We start from the raw sequence: 21,188 nt of genomic DNA on the forward strand, positions 1-21,188 counted from the left end.
AGAAATCTCTTTCCAGAAAAGACTCTTCACATATGTGCTCACATAAAATTAACTATTCAATAGTAGTTGTTTTGGTAATGAAACAAGTAAACATTCTGCTTGAGTTGATTAATAATACCAAATAACAGGCTATGACATCTCAACAAAATGGAAAAAAAAAGCCTATGTAACTTCACAACCCTGACCCTCCATTTTGCTCTAGCCTGCTGACGTCACAGTTGTCGCTTTATTGTATGGCTGCCTCCAGTCTATAACCACAGATCATCTAGAACAGTCTGATTCTGCAGAAAACTAGTAAGACAGACTGCAGGCAAATCAGTGTTTGCCTCCCATACCAACCTCTTGAACTAAAATAATATGAAGTACTATACAGTTGTCATGGTTTAACCCCAGCCGGCAACTAAGCCCCCCTCCCTCAGCCGCTCGCTCACTCCCCCCCGCTGGGATGGGGGAGAGAATCGGAAGGGTAAAAGTGAGAAAACTCGTGGACTGAGATAAAGGCAGTTTAATAGGGAAAGCAAAGGCTGCGCACGCAAGCAAAGCAAAGCAAGGAATTCACAGAATCACAGAATCACAGCATCGTATAGGTTGGAAAAGACCTTTAAGGTCATCAAGTCCAACTGTAAACCTAACACTGCCAAGTCCACCACTACACCATGTCCCTAAGCACCTCATCCCAACAGCTTTTAAATACCTCCAGGGATGGGGACTCCACCACTTCCCTGGGCAGCCTGGTCCAATGCTTGACAACCCTTTCAGTGAAGTAAAATTTCCTAATATCCAGTCTAAACCTCCCCTGGCGCAACTTGAGGCCATTTCCTCTCATCCTATCACTTGTTACCTGGGAGAAGAGACCGACCCCACCTCGCTACACCCTCCTTTCAGGCAGTTGTAGAGAGCGATGAGGTCTCCCCTCAGCCTCCTTTTCTCCAGGCTGAACAACCCCAGGTCCCTCAGCCGCTCCCCATCAGCCTTGTGCTCCAGACCCTTCCCCAGCTTCGCTGCCCTTCTCTGGACACGCTCCAGCCCCTCCATGTCTCTCTTGGAGTGAGGGGCCCAACACTGAACACAGCATTCGAGGTGCGGCCTCACCAGTGCCCAGTACAGGGGCACGATCACTGCCCTGCTCCTGCTGGCCACACTATTGCTGATACAAAATTCCTTCGCTGCTTCCCATGGGCAGGCAGGTGTTCAGCCATCTCCAGGAAAGCAGGGCTCCATCACACCTAAAGGTGACTCGGGAAGACAAACGCCATCACTCCGAACGTCCCCACCTTCCTTCTTCTTCCCCAGCTTTCTATGCTGAGCATGACGCCATATGGTATGGAATAGCCCTTTGGGCAGCTGGGGTCAGCTGTCCCAGCCGTGCCCCCTCCCAACTCCTTGTGCCCCCCCAGCCCCCTCGCTGGTGGGGTGGGTGAGGAGCAGAACAGGCCTTGACTGTGTGTCAGCACTGCTCAGCAGGAACGGCAACAGCCCTGGGTTATCAATGCTGTTTCCAGCACAAATCTAAAAGATAGCCCCACACAAGCTGCTATAAAGAAAACCAACTCTATCCCAGACAAAACCAGCACTACAGTGAAGAGATGAAGACGTGAGCATGACAGCCACTGTGAAGAAAGTAATTTTGAGGATTAAATTATATTAACAAACACCACTTCTAAACACATTTTATGGGTGCTAAGGGGACAGATGCTGCACCTGCAAATATGACCTTTAATGCATCTTGAATAAAAATAAAAATCTTCTGTGGGATTTATGATATACAGAGATTTTTTTTTTAAATTAATTGCAGCAAATGTTTCAAAAGTTGCAAGCAGGTCCCAAGATTTACTTTCTATATTTTCATCTTCCTCTGTTCTTTTGAATATACAATAGAAACGTGCACTGGAAATCTGTCCTGATAGATGTGCTGGCACAAAAACATGTAAAGACACATCTTGTGGCAAAGAAAATTTAAGCAGAGGAATTACTATCTTAATAGCCTGAAGGACTGTTCTCTTCCTTCTTGTAATATAGAAGCAGTTAATGTGTGTTTTCTTTAGAAAGCCGCCCTTATGGTCACTTTACTCTCTGTGTCTTAGATGTAAAATGGAGATAACTGAACTCCCCCATCTTTGTGAGCTGTTTTGAGATTGAAAGAAAAATTAAGTTACAAACTTCCAGTTCCCTACCAGTCATTTGTCAGTGAATCCTTTCACTGACTCCCATCTCACTATGTAACTCAAAGACACATTTCTTGTCATTTATTTCATAACTCAACATTACTGTGACACTACTTCTCCTTGTTTCCCACCAACACTCCATCCCACTAATATATCAGCTTTACATTGAACTTCTCATCCTTTCACATTATTTGTCTGCATGCCTTTTCCCTTACCTTATCTTTCATAAGTTCCACGTATTCCTCCATATTTCAGCTCCTGATGAAAAATTATTTCTGCATTTCTTCTAGTGGAATTTCTAGTTGACTTACATTAACATGTATATTTGACTTTAAAACTCACAAGAGTATAATCTTCTGCATAGACCTGGCAAATCATCACCTCACTCATCCTTTGTGTATGTTGTACAACCCAAAGATCTATCTTCTGTTTCTATATTTTTCACATTATTCTAAACTTTTAGTATTTTCTGTCTGCAAACTACTTCACCTTTATGGAAGGCTATGTTTTAAACAAACAGCTCTTGCACAGATGAGTGCTCAAAACTCTTCATTGAAAAAGCAATTACATACAATCATGCAATTATGTTATGAAAGTTTCCATTCTCTATGATTTTTTCTAAAGCTCTGATTCCTCCCTTTGGAAATTAGCATGTCAGACTCATCAACTGTAAAAAGAAAGTACAGAAAACACCACATCAATAACAGATTCCTTTCCTGCCTTAAATTCCTTAGAACAAGAAGAAATGACCAGGTAGCATTAACTCCACCCTACCGTACTTCCACAAGACTAGAAAATGTAAATGATTTTTTTTTTAGAATTAGAATCTGCATAGTAATCTTTTGGGTCAGCTCTGATGTATGAATCTGTGTCTATTTCATTATCACATTATTGTACAGACTTTCCTATAATCTCCTTTAAACTTCTGACAATTTGAAAAAAATGGGGGTAGAAGATTGAAGAGTTTGCGTTTTTTAAAATCTAGATTAAATAGTTCTTATTCTACTATATATTTCAGCAGTTGGAGTAAGTGAGACTGAAAAAAATGACTATGACATGACAATGTTATTCAGTGAATTATAATGGGGTTTCTATATACATAAGCATAAGATACTCTCCCTTACTTTAAAACCTTTTTCATCACAATTCTGACACAGTCTATAATTCAACTGCAGTAACGTGGTTAAAACATAAAGCTGTAATTAATAATCTCAGGCCTCTCCCTTCATAGGAGATAATCAAGTATATTGAAAAAAAAGTAGTATAATTAAAATAATATCTAACTACAATGAACATAAAATAAAGCTACTAACCCATGGCATGAACTGTTCCTCTATGCTTCTTTGAAATCTTGTTTGCCTTAACTATATGTAGAGCATTTTCTTTGAACTGCAGCTCACAAAGTCTTTCAAGAACAACTGTAATTTCTTCAGTGATGGTATCCAGATAAGTTTCATTAATAAACTTCAGTGATGAAGAAGGATCAATAGCTCCACTTAGTATATACAAATCCTCTTTTATCATTGTGCACAGTGTGGGTACGGAACTTTGGTAACCATGAACCACCTTATCAAAATTTGTTTCACCACAACTAGACAAAACACAGTTCTGTAGAAGATCGCTAACCAGTTTATTCTGCATATTTTGATACTTCGTTAAGACTTCTGATTCAGGATAAAGAAACAAAAGTTGCTGTATGCACTGAGTTTTAAACTCCATTTGTTGTTGTAAAGCATTAGTATTTGTTTCTTCCTGACTTTGCAGTCTATTTACCAAAAATCGTCGAAGATGCAATCTCACATCATCCCAGAGAGATTTCACATCCATAGCTGAATCATCCTCAATGGCATGAACGGAAGATGTTAATTCAAAAGACGTCCCACTTGGAGTACAGGGAAATGAGACACCACACTGACTAGAGAGATCCAGAAGGAAGTGAAGTATCATTTCTTCTTTATTTTGCTCATTCTTCAGCAAGCTTTGCTAACAAAGGTAAATCAGACAGTATTTTAGAAATGTTTTGTTAATTCTGGTTCATAAAACAAGCAGCTTCATGCTTGAGTACCAATTGTTGCCAATGCTAATTATCTTACCAACAAATGAGAGACTCAAACAAATTGCTATATAAACAACAGACATAACAAAGCATGTTTTCCCATGGATTTATGCACCAATCTGTCTCCGTGACTACCTGCTCCAATAACTCACATTCCTCTTCCCACCTTTCTTATACCCTTAACCTCTTTTCTCAATCAATTCTAGCCCACAATTCAAAGGAAAGCTTTGGAAAGCTCATTAGGTAAGCCTTGGCAGCCAGTTTGTTGTGGTCCACACAGACATCTTTGAAAGAAAATGGTATTAAAAATTACTCAAGATTTACACAGATAATGACAGGTTTTGCTCATAAAACCAAGACAGGAATTTATAAAATGAAACATTGTTGCTTCCTATGTTCTGGCTCAGCAGGCAACCATCAAAAAGGCCATTTGAAGGATAAAATAATCTTCCCAGGACCCCCTTAAAGAACTAAAATTGAAAACTTGTTAAGAATTGAACAGGCTTAGATCACAGAAGGCAGAAGAATAAGAACGTATCATCCTGTCAAACCAAAATGCAGACTGACTCATTAACAATATAGCGACCTCTAAATACATCTCAGCTATATGGGTTGGAGAAGAAGAAGGAAGCCAGTCAGCAAAGCAGGTGAAACCACACGGATGCATGCGCTGTTCCTACTTCGTCTGAGCCTGAAGAGCTCCCTCTTGGTCCAGGGTCGGGATTGCTGGCCTTAGAGCTGCTTCAAGTTCAAGAGGCCATGCAGCAAATAGCAGGTCCTCTTGTCACAGCTTTCTACTTGGCCCAGAATGACACAAATTTAAACAGCACTCTGCAGCTTTCCTTAGCATGTATGAGACGAATCATTGGCATGAACAATGCATGTCCAATATATGAGTAGAAGACAACCCCAAAGTCCCATGGTCACTGGACACCAAAATCTCCTTCCTTTCTCAGAGAAAAAAGCTTACCTGTTATAAACCCATTTCACATATCCTCAACATTTTTCCTCCTGCAGGTTGGCTTTGGCCACAGACCTGCTCTCAATCCTCTAGCTGCACTAGAGCTGACTACAGATTTCTCCATCACAGTCACAAGAAAACTGACTGAAATTGGTGGTACTCTTGATTTTCTAGGTTTCAGGAACCAAGCAGGCAAGCCTGAGGTGAATCAGGATCTAGAAGCCGTCTCACTTGCTCCCCCACCTCCTACTGCTTCTCTCCAACACAGAAAAGCATTGTGGCAAAGCGCCTAAGAGTAGTTCTTTCCATTCATGTCCTTTATCTGGGTCTCCCAGCTATACTCCATCCTAGCATAGCTAGGGTGGTAAAGAAACTGTCAGCAACCTTTCACCTTCAGAACTATTTATTTATTTAACCTACAGTATTTGAGGAAATGATTAGTTTTATTTCTTTTCCCATTTTGAAAGAGAGAGAAATAAATCAAATTAGAGTATGGTATTGCGTAAATATAATGTCCAAATACAAAATGTTCAATTTTTCTCCTGTAGCAAGCTTTTATCAATAGATAATTTATAAAAATATAAAAAAGACAAGATTTAGAACAAAAACTTCAGTGGGTTTTTTTTTTTCCCCCTCATGCTTTTGAGTCACAAAAATTTTCAGTATCAGAACTCCTACTCTCTGTTCTGGATGACTCAAAACTGTTGCACTCTTATGGGAGACAACAAGAGTTTAACCTTCCTATTGTCCTCTACTCTGGAGTGCTCCATGATGAAAATAAAAAATAAAAGACTTGCACTACAGTAGCTAATTCTGAACAAAGGACAGAGAGCATGATTGCCTCCCATAAAGAAAAGTCTTAAAAGTAACAGACTAGCTATTTTTCTTCCATTTTACATCTTTATTTTAGAATGCTTCCTATGAATTTTTTTCTTACAAGCAGGAAACACATGTGGAAGACAGAATAATAAAGGAAATTATCAGTCAAATATCATCCTATAAAAGCATGTGATAGAAATAAGTATAACTAGTTAGAATCTTAAATCATACATATCAATATGCGTATACATAAGGCTGATTTGATTTTCTTTATTATCTACTGAAGTATTCTATAAAAGTTTTGTGGCCCCAAAGAGAAAAAAATGTATCTCAGTGTGTGAACTGAAACCCTAATCATTAACCACTGTGTTGAAGAGTCAAGCCTCCGCAGGTAGACTTCTGGAGTTCAAAGGTTAAATTTTTTTATGGATCATGCTCAAATACTATATTCTGAGATGAACAAAACAAGAGAAGCTGTCAAAACAATGTCTGTAACTGATGCCTTTGGATGATGAATCCAAAACGTCTTCCAAGCAAACCCCTACTTCTGTTTTTTAAGGTTAAGCAGAAACATTTTTATTCATGAAAGCCAATAAGAATCTTAAGTATTGTTTCAAGCCCTTTGCAACTTGAACTAAAGCATTAAAAATAGGGAGCTTGGAGATGCCATCTTAGACTTAGTGTTACTCAGAAAAAGAGCCCCTGAAGTGAACTTTGAAGCTCTGAAAACAGTGTCATCAAGTCTCTTTGAACATTGCCTGTATTGACATAGGCTTTTCTATTTAAAAATTAACCTGTAAAAATACTTCAAAAGATGATGGCAAAACTATTCAAGAGAAAAAGATCTAAATTAGTATCCAAAGGTTTTAGAGAAGCATGAAAAGTTCTCTTATGAGCACAGAAAGTTAGTGACAATAATATATTTGCGGTTTACCAACTGGACTACTACCTACTATAGACTACTACCTATCATATCAATAAACAAATCCAGTCAGATGAAGATTTTGTTAAAAGATTTTGTCAGTAGTTTAGCAGGAACAGAATTTAATGAAGATGTGTTCATGTACATATTCAGCTTTTAAATATTTAGAATTACAAAACAGTACACAGAATGACAAAATTTGACATCATTAAGACCTTCAGGCTTCATGAAGAACCTCTCAGTATTTCCATGAGAGTTCACAAATGCATGAGAATACCATGCTAACAATAAACCTAAATGCAGCACCTCAGCCAAAGCACATACAGAACTTTGCACTATTTTTTTAATTGTTCCAGAAGCTTAAAAGATAAATAAAATCCCTAACAAAATAAACACACATAATAAAGGATAACAATGAATAGGGATATTGTCCTGAAATAGAAGGAAGGTTACTATTATTGAAGATGTATTATATGATGCTTAATGAAAAGCTTGCAAGTGAGAAATTAAGTCAACTGAGTAATTAGTTCAATGGACGGAGATACACATTTAAGAAAGGTCAGATTGTAATAATCTCATTAATGCTGAGTATTATTGAAAATAGTTTACTGCAGGTCTGTTTATGGAGCTAAAGATTATCTGCTACAAGTATAACTTCTTACAGATGGATCATCTGTGCTAATACATATACACTTTTCATCTATAGTCTCATCTACACAACAGGCTGGATTATGTAAGAAGCCATGAGCCTGGAAACAGTGATGTCCAAGTTCCTGAGCTCCACAGATATCTTCCTGATAAGCTGTGCAGAATTGAGACTTTAAGGCTTCTCAGACTTTGCTGTCTGTTTAGCAGCCTGCCACAGAGCCATTCTCAAGGCTTAATCGGACTCTACAGCCCACAGGCAGACTGTCATGTAGTCAGGAAGCTCCTGGGAATCTGAAGAGCTAGAAAGCACATTTTGTATAAAATATACCCGAAGTATTCCAGATATGGGACATTTTGGTGTTTCCCAAACAAATGCCGCCACCTGGTGTTCAGGTATATGGCTTGACTAGACCTTGGAGAAGGAAGACAGCAGGGAATGGACACAAGTAAGTCATCATTGACATGCCCTCTTCTGAGGGGGTTTAAGTAAGGATCTAATTGGACTAAGAGGAATAACAAAAGACTTTGTAAGTCAGCATTTTCTGGGATTCTCTCATTTTGTCTAGATCAAGTATGACATGTAGCAGCCTCTGACACCCTTGAGTGGGGTGATTATTAACAGCAACATTCATACTGATCACCTGTGTTAGAAGGGGACAAAATCACTTCTTCACCACATGAACATTAAAGACCTGGTGTTTCTAGAGACTACTGCCTCATTTGGCAAAGCTTAATATCCAGTGGCTTCAAGGGTGACTGAAAGATCAACAACCAGTTTTAAGAGTTAAAAAACTGAGAGGCGATTTGATGAAGCTTGAGCTCTAGCCAGGACATAGTCCCAAAGGAGAAAATACTCCACTTCTCCACAGCAGTTTTCCTCCGACAATACAGCCAATCTTAACCTAAAGGTGTTAATTTCCTACAACTAAACCATGACATGGAAGTGACAAAGAACAATCCACTGGACACTGTTGATTTTTTTTGACAGTCATACATATGTACATCATATAGACACACATATACATAGTTTATATATAAACTTGCAGGCTGTCATTTACTGAGGTATCATCCTTCACTTATCTAGCCAATTCAATTTTCCAGACTTCCATTTCCACACATATATTCTAAGGTTAACTTTAATAAAAATTTTGGATAACAACGCCTTCTAAAATGACGGATTTTTTCGTTGAAGTGAAATTTGATTTCTGGTTACGTCTACTTGTACAACTTGCTAGGACAATGGATGTAGCTCCCACATTTCTAATTAGAAAAAGTGGATAGGAAGTTAATGCTTAAATAATGCATAAAGGACAATAATCTGTATTAAATTCATCCTGATACAAGTGAAGAACAAGCAGTAACAGTCACAGCCTCAGTGTAGACAGTAACTTCAGATGTTTTTACCAACATGTGTTTATAAAACAGTCCTAGCAGTGCTGAAACACATGGTAGTATCGTGAAAAGATTTTGTCCCAAGTTTGCCTAAGGCATGATCAAAAGGAAACATAACTCCCTGCTGTGGACATAAAAACAGTACTAAGCTTTATAATAAAATTTCTGAACTATCCTCACCACAGTGAAGATTGAAATGAGAAAACTAATTAACCTCAACACACCCTCCCAATCATATAACCACCTTTCCCAAACATTAAACTCATTAGTAAACAATTTTTACCAGGGTCCTAAGGAACTCCATCAGCTCTCCGTGGTGTGTAGAAGAAGGTCTGAGAGAACTAAAATTGCAGTTGTTTAGCCACTGAAGGCAGTCGGTTGTGCTTTGTAGTATTTCATCGGTACATATTTCATTTACTTCTGATTGCAGGTCTTTAAGACACTGTTCTATGCTAAAAAAACAAAACCAAAAATGACAGGATTTTTTTCATGACTTGGGAGATAAAAGCATTTCATATATTCCATATTTTAAAAGGAAAAACTACTTCAAATTAATGTAACACTAGTCTTTCTTCCTCATAGATGAAATTACTCTCACAAAATAAGGCCTGAATTTGCAGGATTAACATTTAAATACAGTCTAGCTAGAGCTAAAATAAATTTCCTTCAGGCCAGATTATACCATCCTCAGTAATTGTAAGCAGTGCCTCACTTCTCAAATAATCTTGTACTTTTTAATAAAGTAGCGAATAAGACATTATCCAACCTAAGATATGGTTCTCGGTGCTTAATTAGCTAAGGCAGAGAATATAAACTGAATCAACTACCATATCCAAAGGTGAATGTGTCCTTTTGCTCTTTTAGCAATCAGCAGTTGTTTTATAATACATAACATGTATTAATGACTTCTTACAGACCCATTGACATCACAGAAAATGCTGAAAGAATTTTAGAGTCAGTTGTGCTGAGAAAGCAGATCTTTTCTTTCTTGTTTTTGTCATTAGAATATTTCAAAGAAAACAGTTTGTTTTCAAGGGGCTGATCCACTCCTTAACATTCATCTAGAATCATAATCCTGTTTACGAAATCAGATGTAGCTGGTATGGTTATTACAGGGATTTCAGCTGCAAAAATCACAAGAACAACTGAAAATCCAAAATTACTTTATTTCTATTTGTGTGGACACTTACATGAAAACAAAAAAAAGAAAAACCCATTAAAAAACCTAACTCTGTATCTTTTCCTATAAAAACACGTTTTCAGTATTTCAGAACTACTTTTTTTAAAAGCAATGCTTAATATTTTATATAGTTTCAGTTAGAAGAACAGTATTTACTAGATCTAGGCAACAATAAGACTGATGCCAGTTTTGGTTTACTGAAGTACAAAGTGATTCTCACTACCATTTCAATTTAATTTTGGAGTATATTAGTTACTCCATTTATGTTCTTACAGCTGATAAGGAATGCAAGGCTTAACACAAATTAAAATTGAGTTATTTCTATCTCTGTAGAGTTACGGGATTAGATGAGACTCAGCTCTTTACAGGTATTTCAATGTCAGATACTTTTGATCATATTACCTTCTATTTTCATGACACCAACCAACCAAACTTGCCTATTATACTGCCACTCGCCTCTCTATTTTATAGAGATGAAGTATGGCTGTTCAACTGCTCTCTAACATTTTCAAACTTGACTAGTTTTGGCAAAAGAAGACCAGAGAAGAAGATTAGAAAAGAGGATAGGAAGAGGAGAAAAGGAGGGGGAGGCAAAGAAACTGGAAAACAAATCAAATCTTTAAGTATTACAACCAGTGACGAAAATACCAAATTAAAGACCTCTAGTTAAAAAAAAAAAAAAAAAGGAAAACTTCTTTTATTTACATTAGTGACCTTGAATAAAGTTTTAAATTTTTTTCTGCATACCTTCTGTGTGGAAAGATTTATTTTCCATTAAATGTCATCTTTTTGGAGGAAAATATTTTTATTAAAAATATAATCTGCTTTGAATATGAAATTTAAAAAAAAAAGTCTTAAACACTACTAACCCATATCAATTTGTAACAAGAAATCAGTGATGAAAGGCCACTCTGCATATCACCCACTGACTATACTTTGTCATCTAATTCTGCCTGCAGTACTGTTTTCAGGATGTGGAAGAAGTATTTATTTGATTTTCTACTGGATTTTCTCCTTTATTGAATGATTTGCATTTTATTCTTTTACAGATGTTATGTAATGTACCCTAAATTCCTACTAGCTGTCTCAATCTGATCAACAGCAATAAAGTAAATCAGTGTCATCCATACCTTTGGGAACTAAGTCTGTTAGTTTGAATTGACATTTTAAAAAAACAGTGGAAAAAAATAAGCAAATGATGACACTAAATTAAATTCAGAGATAAACAGTAGTCTGTGTTTTCCTTTTATTTTAAGTTACCTACAACAAGTGCAATAGAGAGAAGTATATTTCTTCTGAGAATTCCAACAAGAGTGATCATCTATGATAGGTTTCCCTTTGTGCCTGTTGTTTCTTTAAAATACAGTACTAAATAATAACAAGCTGAATATGAAAACTGCATCAACTACAATTATAGAATGCAAGGATGATCATAAGAATGTAAGTGCAGAAGTGTAGCATTTTGAATGTCAGAAAAAAAAATACATAAATTGTTTCCAAAACTATGACTATACAACTTCTAAAAAAAATTGCATGAAAATAAGTAGGTCATTTTGAACAGCTTATTTTCCCATATTTAATTGTATTAATCAAGAATTATGGGTATATTTGGTTTATGCTTAAAAGACATGAGGTAAACCATTCAAAGTGTATCTACTCTATCAAAATGAAGTCAACACATTTTACAGCTGCATTATCTTCAGAAGTCAAATTCAGTAACTACAACTAATCCTAAAATATATAAAAACTTTTAAAACTTAGGAATACATGGGTGGTCCATAAAACACTTCTATGAAATTAGCGCAAAAGTCTTAACACTTTCCTGAGCATGACTGAGTTCAAAATGAAGTGCACTGAAACAAGTATCTTCCCATCATCAAAAGAGCTTATCATGAGCACAAAGGACCTCCATGAAAAACAATCACGCTCTGCCTGTGGCCCACTCAGGTTCCTGAAGGGATAGCCCAACCATTAATACCAGTTCTAAACTTGACAAAAGATTGGCATGTATCTTTTTAACTTGTGAAACCTGTTCTCAGGACTATGAAACTAAATGCCTTGTTCATACACCTTGACGCCTGGGACACTATCAAAGGCTTTTATTGTGGTGTGCTGATGTGCCTCATTCAATCATACCCAACGATTACAGCATTGTGCATTGTAAAAGGGACCACTGTTTGTCTGTCTGTGCCAATCTGCTTCAATTAGGAACCAGTTTTTACACTTATCTTTGACATAGGAATCTGTGTGCAAGCCAATAAACTACAAGCTATGAATAGGCTACAGCCTTCTCAAGACCAGATATTTTGGTAATTTGTCCCAACACTGATAAGGGGATTAGGTGGATAAATTTCAGTGGCCCTCCCTGTAGGTACAAGTCATGATAAGTCTCTTCATTTTATATAATCCTTTTATTCCAATAAAGTAAACATTGAATTAGGACTAAAACTGTTTTTCACTGAATAAAAATATTTTCATCCTGTTTATTTACAGCATACTGTAGGTAAACATGGTCTCAAAAACACTGCTATTTAAGATTTTTGTCAACACTTAGTATTACATGAACACGCTTAATTATAGATACTTATTCCTTTACATGAACTACATCATTAAATGAAATATATAGGAATTTGCTTACCACTGGAAAAAATAAATTAGTGTGTATTATCTGAGTTTAGAAAGCAATCATTTTCAATAAAAGACTTCTGAAAAATAGGATTAAAATTATTCTTACTATGTAGGCTAGTATTTAAAACTATGATTTCACATCAGTGTAGGGAGAATGAGACTTTGATTTCCTTTTTTAGAAAGGAAATTTGCTAAAGTTTTAAAAACTGTAAACAAAATGTAAAATTTTGATGTGAAAAATGTGCTTAATGTATTTAATGAATTGTATTCTTAAAAGTGCAATTACAAAAAGCCATATGAAGTGCTAAATTCTTTTTGTCCCCCAAAACTTTTTTCATTAAAGTTTAACTGCAAATATATTTTAGTAAGTTCAGTGCAGTAAATAAGCTCCTTTTTTTGAACAAATTGAAGCATCAACCCAGATGATGTCAACTTACACTACACATGTACGATGGGAGAGTAAATTGTCTTAAAATCATGTGCAGCCAATGGAAAAATACAACCATGTCTGTGTGCAACCGTATCTAAATCAGGAATACAAGATCTGGAGTACAACAGGGAAATCAGACATAATTCAGTATTTAATGCTTTTTCCCTATTTACTATTGTTAACCAGTTCTGTGCTCCATATATATGTTTTCTGAAACATCCTCTGAAACTCTAAACCTTAATGATAAAGTGAGGCATACAATTCGTGATTTAGGTGCTCAGGTACCAATGTTGAGACATTGCTGAACCTAACCAGAAGGTGCTTAATTCTTCTGTTGGAAATTAGCCTACTGGTACTACATTAAAATAGCTGTTCCTGGTCAGATGGAAGGTCTCCATGTCTCTGACAGTGGTCATTAGGAGATGCCAAAGAAGAATTTAAAAAAAAAACAAGAAAAAAAAATTACTATTTCTCAGAATATTTTCATCGTTTCTAGCAGTTTGTGACACAAGGACTTAAATCAGATAGTGTCCTCATATTTAACAGCCCTCAATTAATTTTTCTTCCACAGATTTTCCACTTTTCTTTGAACCTGTGGAACTGTTCAGACATAAACAGAAAAAAATAGTCACCAAACTACTAAACAGGGAGTGGAATATAAAAGCTCAAAGAAAAAATTAACCTTTCCCTGTAGCAAAGAAATCTGATAGTTATACACATATGGATTTTTGTAAAATTGACTGATTTTTCAAAAAAGAAATCTTTAGTCCCACACAGAGAGTGAGCCTTAGTGGGCACATCAATGCTTGCAGTTAGTACTCCTGCTATACCATTATGCCAGTGAAAATGATTTCACTGAAACAGCTTCTCCTTTTCACAGGTGAGGTTTGGGGGAGTATTTTTGGTTGGTTTTTTTGTTTCGTTGGGTTTTTTTGTTTCGTTTGTCTGGGTTTTGGGGGTTTTTTTGTTTGTTGGTTTGGTTTTTTTTACACAGTAAGCAAAGTTCTGTTATGTTATCTGTGTCCACACTGGAGTGTTTTTCTGGAGTAGCATGTCAATACCATTTGGTAAGTATTCCTGTAGAGAGTCAGTCTCAATTTGAGAACTCCTAGGTGCTCTTATTTATTAAGTTAATGACAGTTTTTAGGAATAACCTCATCATGTGGAGAGACTGCTTTTTAAGTGGCTGCATCAATGGACAAACAGTTACAAACCAAGTACTATAATGGAACTGATAGTGTAAGCACTGTCATACTGATACAACATTATTTTGAAAAGCGCAGTATCAAAATGAGGGTTGCTGTCTCCATATATCATTTTCCATTGCCTAAGATTACTATGAGTAAGTTGAAGGATGATCTTCTAACTCCTTTCAATTTCTAACAAGTACTGTTTCAATTTATTTCATATAGCATATGGAACAGCCATAAAATGACAATGAGAATGGTTAAATTAAACTGCTAAGCTATAAAGTGAAATTATCTTTAAAACTCATGTTACTTATGCTTAAGATCCTCATATTCATGGAGATCTGCTTTTACAATCAGAGTTTACATGTCCTTTATTAACAATAGACAGTTTGTTTTAAAAGTAATGAAAACATTGTTTCCACTGTTTTTTGAAGATAGAAGCACTAACATAATACTACTTTGTTATTATCATGTATATTAATTAAAAAGCTTGACTGCTAAAGATACAGGGCATTTTATACAAAACCAGTCATATCATTTGGAAACCTGTGTGTCAGAGGACCTGCTGTACACTTCGAGTAGCAAGAAATCTTTGAGAAAGACTTTTACCAGTATAATTCCTACAGGCATTTTCCTTGTTACACTTTCTCCCATGTGGAAACAAACATTTTGTTCTATTTCATGAAAGCTGACCTGCCAAAAAGGAAATATTAAGAAAATTTCCCATGATCTACAGACAGTTTTATGAGGTCATTGCTGATGCCTCAGCACTACTGTGTGTTCATAAACAGCAATTTAACTATAAATATAAATAACTTATTTTCTAGTAACTTTTAAGCAGCTAGATACAATCTAACTGAAAAAAAACATAACGATTCATGCAAAGAATATTTTGATAACTTTATCTTGAACAGAAACAAGAGGTTTTACCAAAAATGGCTATTTATCATCTTGCATGTTTCTGCAATGCTTATGATAACCTACAGCAACATTCATGGCACAATGTAACTCTTAGGATTTCTAAAATTCTGAAAAAAATTAGATTATTATAGTTCCAGGCCTATCATGTTTATTCTGTTCCATTCTAGTCTACCTGACCATCAGCTTATTCTTTCTGGCATGTCCATTTTCTTACCCAACTGCATAAAAAGATGAAATTCCTTTTTATATTTTATGTTCTTTACAATGGTGACCTCAACAGCAGAGGAGAAAGCTACAAAGTAAAGCTCCTACTGCTAATAATATAGGTTTTGTTATCATCTCATATTTGTGTGTATGTTAACTTTTTTTAATAGTTTGACTATATTATTATCTTATTCGTATTTTGGATCTAAGTTCTATTCAAAATAAAATAAGACCAATAAGAAGGAAGTTAAACATTATTTTGTAAGCAGCAACACCAAACTGACGGAAAGACTGACTACAAAAATTTTACCTCTTTAGAAAAATGCTGTTAAGACAAATATGTCTTGACATTTGTTTTTAAAACCAGCAATTCTTTAAAATATGAGTCTGAAAGTTACAGGCTTATTATAAAGCTAAAAGCCTTGAAAAAATTCACTTCTTCAAATTCTTCCTATTGTAATCTTGGACCTTAAGATGTAAAACAAAAATGTGGGCCCTGCTTCAAGGACTTTGCAAGCTACTTCATATCTCTAATTTAGCTACTTACAAAACATATCCACCAAAACTGTAAAGTAACTATACCATTGAAACCAGAAAGAAATAGAATAGTGATGACTTCTCTGCACCTCAGCAAGAGAAACTTACTCAACAGCTTAACAACGTGATAACCATCAGTTCTAACTGAACCACTGCCTACATTTAATTTCCAATTTTCTCTTAAAGACTTGAGATATTTCAGTCCACAAGATGTAAGCTTTGCCTTGATAAGTTATTTCAGAAGACTGGCAATGAAACACAGGAGTCTTTCAACTCCATTGACCAAAACATGATAGTGAAAAATAATGGCTAAAAAACCAATGTTTTCTGTATCCTCATAAGAAATGAATTGGGATGTTTTGCAGTGCAGTCAAACATCTGATTACAGCTTCTGTAGATGTACGTGACAGCTAACTAACTACCTAAGATACTGACACAATTATAATCACCGCAGACTGGAGTTAAGAAACTGTGTGTCTATTAAAATAACCAATCTCTGAGAAACTCTGTATTGTCCAGCTAGTAAGGAGATAAGAAACAACTATCCTGAACTCAGCGATCATGCACAAAGACAACACAGGCTGAACAGGAATAAAATTACATTCCTTTCTCATTTTAATTACTCATTCCTAGCAATTAGTCCAAGGCAGTGGGTATACAGATACTATTTTGACAAAGATTTTATTTTATTCTAATATCTTAATAGGTACTAAATTCTCAGCTAAATACTACAGTAATGCGCTAGTACAGCAAGCAGGTTACATTTACACAGAGGAGTCAAATTCTTTTTGAAAGCTGTGATAAATATTAGGTCCAAGTAAAACTGATAGAATTATCAATTTTATTCCTCTACTATTAGCTCTAGTTTGAAATTCTCCCAAATAATTGACTACTATTGGGATTTTGGATGGAGATGCCAAGATTTTGCTAATTCTCTTGAATACCAAGAAAGTGAGGTGTAGATGCTTCCTGAAAATTCCAGAGAGGAAGAAGCCAAGATTTTCTTCAAAATAAAATACAGAAAGATAACTCTTGCAGCACATCTCAGTTTAAAAACACATGAGCCCTTGCACACTCCAATTCTGCTACAGGAAAATGGAATGACACAGCAGTGCTTAATACCCTGTTTGAAACTCCTCCACCCCTTCATTGTGAGGTATTGATAGTGGGAATTATTTCTATGCAAATCAGCAAAGTTATAATCAACAACTCGAAAATGCCAACTATCCTTATTGAGGTACTTGCCAGATAGTCCTATTATTTGCAAGTTAAGGATCTTGTTAGTTGCTCAAATAATGATTACAATTTATATTGAACAGTTATGGGACAAGATGCAATGCTGTAAGCACTTATTAGTATTGACCTCACTGGAGCACTTGAAAAAAGACCTTCATCAAAATCCCAGATGACTGAATTACTGTTAAATAGACAGAGGGTCAGGTTGAAGTTTATCTGATTAAAGTCAAATTAAGCCTTTGTGAAAAGCCTTACAAAGATATAGTCTCCAGTGTATTGTGGAGATACAATTATTAGTAAATAATTTTGTCGAATTTTGAGTAATTGTTCTGTTGAAGAAGACCTAGAATACCTCACACTGTCCTACAGCCTCATAGAATTTATCACCACTTTATCACCACTAAAAGGCAGCCAATCACTCACTGAAGAAAGAACTGAACACACACACAAAAAAATCAACTGCTGAAGAGATTTCAGGTTTACGATCACTTTCAAGTTATGCACTATAATCTTGGTTTCAAGCTCTGTACCTTTTTTTCTGCTTAGAAGTATTAAATATCAGCTGAAAGTTTAGTTCTGTGGATTGCTCAAAAATTAACTCTTACTAATTCTTAATCCTCTGTATTAGGAAAAAAAAATAATCCAAAACCTCAGCTTTGACAAACAGTAAAAGTCAAAACAAATGTGAGGTGAATGACTGAAGACAAATGACCATCCTGATTAAATTATGAATGCAACTTCACGCTTTAGAATAACCCAAAACTATAATTGCATATAAAACTAGCCAGCAATGACAATCTTTTTGAGAGTTCATATTCATCTGCCTCTATAAACTGCTGTAAAAATAAAGTTAACATTCAAGTGTAATAAGAGCTCGATTATATGATAGTGAATGAATGAACCACTTAGTCCCTTAAAACTTACAAATAAAACAATTTCACACAGATGGCCCTTTTTTTTTTTCTTGTAGCACCAAATAGAATTCGTACAATACAAAAATACTGAAGGTAATTCAACTGCTGGAAAGCATATCTGATTTGTCGTGTCACACAATTTTATAAAAGCTATTCAGTTGGAAGGCAATAAATGAGCATTCAAGTGATTTACACACTTTTGGATCATAATTTTTTACACAATGTTTTATTTTTAAAAATATATATATGCCGTATACTATTATGTTTATTCTCTGTGGTATAATAAAATCATAAATCTATCTGATGAAAAATGGATTGTATTCCAATTGTATCACTGTAGCGCATAGAGCGGCTCTTATCATACCACTTACAAAGATCAATGGTAACTTGAAAATGATTTCATTCCATGCTACCTCTAATATATTAGCAATAAAAGGACTCTTTTTAATTTAAAAGTCACATCAGCTGCTGTCCATCTTCTTTTAAACTCCTCTCCATTTCTGAAACTGACACATTACAGGAGCAAAATATCACCTGGTAACTACAAGGCTACTTTCTGATTTTCCTTGTGAAAATTAGTTTAAAAACTAGCTTAAGTGTCTATTCAGCAGAAATACAAAGCTTTTCCTGACACACATTGCTGTGTACCACACCCTCATCCAATTTCTTGCTCTCCTTGGATATAATACCATTTGGATCTTACAAAAGTTACAGCAACAGCCCCTTCTAATTTGTAGGACTATGTCCCTAAGATGGGGACAATCAGCTTAAAAATGTACAAATAGTTCCACTGTGATGATGTTAATGTAAAATGTAACATAAAATGTTAACTGATATAAAGTACCATTAAAAAGAATGAACAGCTGGCCTGCTTTCCTATAGCCAAAAGTCTTCTCAACCAGCAGCATACATTTTACACACATTAAAACCAGAAAGAGTAGCAAAGCATGCATTCCAAAGACTCATCTCGATAATAATTTTTCTAACTCTCAGGCTGGCTCTGCATAATGACGACAAAATCACTTTTATTTGGTAGCTGAAGAGTTGACAACACATCTGCCAAAAATGCTGATGTTGTTTTTTCCCAGATAGATAAGAACATAGCAACTCAAAATGTAAGTACCTATAACTGTGTTACGACATCAACTAAACTCTAAGTAAGTATCTACATTTCACTGATGTCAACAGCTGGAAAACTGTAATATGAAATTGCACTATGCAGTGGTCCACAATAGCATATTTCCCAGATCTTCACTACCGTGGGATTATTACTATCACAACTACATTTGTAAACACAAAGTTTTTAAATGAAAATGTTCAAAATGTGAGATATGAGTAATATAAATAAAAAGCCTGAAAAATGTCTCAGCCTGGCATAAGCAATATAACAATAATTCAGAGATGACCTAAGTCACTTTTCAGTGAGATACAGCAATGGTTTATCTCCATTCTTCAGGAAGCTGTTTGGGATCAGACAAAGACCTCCAAAATGGAGGACCAAAATCTGGGCTTCATTAAATTACACAATCTTAAAACAGATGTCATGAAGGGCATTCTTTGAAATCATATGACTCTATAATGTGCACTGTTATCCAAAGGCAAGCATTTTCAATATTTAATACAAAATTCTGCTATTTGTTATATCTCTGGATGTACGCTTACTTTTTTAAAAGGGCAATTAGTTTATTTGCTTAAGAGCATCTTTCACAGATCAAAGCATTTTAAAGATACCAAAGAGTTCAGCCACTAAACACCACCACCACGTTTCAAATAAGGCACAAAACCTTGACCTGATTTTTTTGTCATGCAAAAAATCAGCATCAACAAAGAACTCTTTCAGTACTCCACTGTTTCTGTAGCATTGATATTTGGAAACAGATATGTTACAAAGAAGTGGACAACGCAATATATTACAGAACAAATTCTAGTTAGAAAATCTTCTATTGAAGCATAACAGTTTTAACTCAAACACGTAAAATAATGGCTTATATAAGGATTATATATATTAACTTACTTGCTTTTTCTATGTCCATTAGAAATGCCTAAAGAACATACTTAGTTAAAATTTTACTTTTTTGTAAAATTCTGTAGCTCTTTTAGTGAATAAAAATTCTATCTCACAGCTGTAGGAAATACAACTGTCATGGGAATACACATTTTCTTCCTCCACTATCACACCTACTGCAATAATTCCTAAGATTAAGATGATTCAGCTGTTAAAAATACCATACAGAGAAAGACTATAGCACAAAAATTATGTAGCACTAAAAATTTGTTATATGCTCAAATGGTTAAGGTAAAACTACTACAGAAATAATTATCAGAATTTTAGCCTACAACTAGAAAAGAAAGAATAGAAAAGCCCTATTTCTTCCTAAATTTCCACTAGTATTTTGCATACAGATAAAGTATTCTTTACCTAGAAGAGTTCTTCTTTATTTTTTCATCAAGATCACTAAGGATTTGTTGAAACTCCAATTCTCCAGGAAGGACATTTAACAAACAGTCTAAATTGGAAGAATCAAGAGAATACTCTCCTCCCCATTCCATTTTCAGAATCTGTAAAACAGATACAGAAAGGTGGTTGAATAATGAAAAAATTCAGACTATAAGTATCAAAATATACAACATTTTGTTCCTTGGAAATACTTAGATTAATAAGGGAACTGTTTATGTAGGGAATTATAAAATTGGTGCTGAATAGTAAACCTTGTGAATGCTTCTGAGTAGAGTTCTACAGAGAGGAACACCTGTAAAATAAAAGCAGAGATAAATTTCATAATATCTTGTATTTTTTTTTGGTTTAAATCAGTTCTTCTACTTTAACTAGAGTCGTAACTTTATTCATTAATTTGTTTTACTACTAAGAAGTCTGTCCCCATCTTTCTTAAAGGCCCCCTTTAAGTACTGGAAGGCTGCTATAAGGTCTTCCCAGAGCGTTCTCCTCTCCAGGCTGAACAACCCCAACTCTCTCAGCCTGTCCTC

The 21,188-nt window shown here is 35.3% G+C and overlaps 1 protein-coding gene across 11 annotated transcripts in view; it reads right to left on the reverse strand.

Annotated features, from left to right (window-relative positions):
- Positions 1-21,188, reverse strand: part of KIAA0825 (KIAA0825 ortholog) — a 252,235-nt gene that overhangs the window by 196,395 nt on the left and 34,652 nt on the right. For 7 of the 11 annotated variants that reach the window (XM_072860772.1, XM_072860775.1, XM_072860774.1 and 4 more), the window contains 4 exons: positions 20,913-20,953; positions 20,623-20,762; positions 9,247-9,415; positions 3,479-4,148 (listed from right to left, as the gene is read on the reverse strand). In XM_072860772.1, coding sequence (XP_072716873.1) covers positions 3,479-4,148; positions 9,247-9,415; positions 20,623-20,762; positions 20,913-20,953 — 1,020 coding nt within the window. Of the gene's footprint in view, positions 1-3,478; positions 4,149-9,246; positions 9,416-20,622; positions 20,763-20,912; positions 20,954-21,188 lie in introns of those variants that run through there. The other 4 variants (XM_072860780.1, XM_072860782.1, XM_072860781.1 and 1 more) reach the window with 2 other exon arrangements.

The sequence above is a fragment of the Ciconia boyciana genome, chromosome 4, assembly GCF_034638445.1.
Source record: "Ciconia boyciana chromosome 4, ASM3463844v1, whole genome shotgun sequence".
Lineage (NCBI taxonomy): Eukaryota > Metazoa > Chordata > Aves > Ciconiiformes > Ciconiidae > Ciconia > Ciconia boyciana.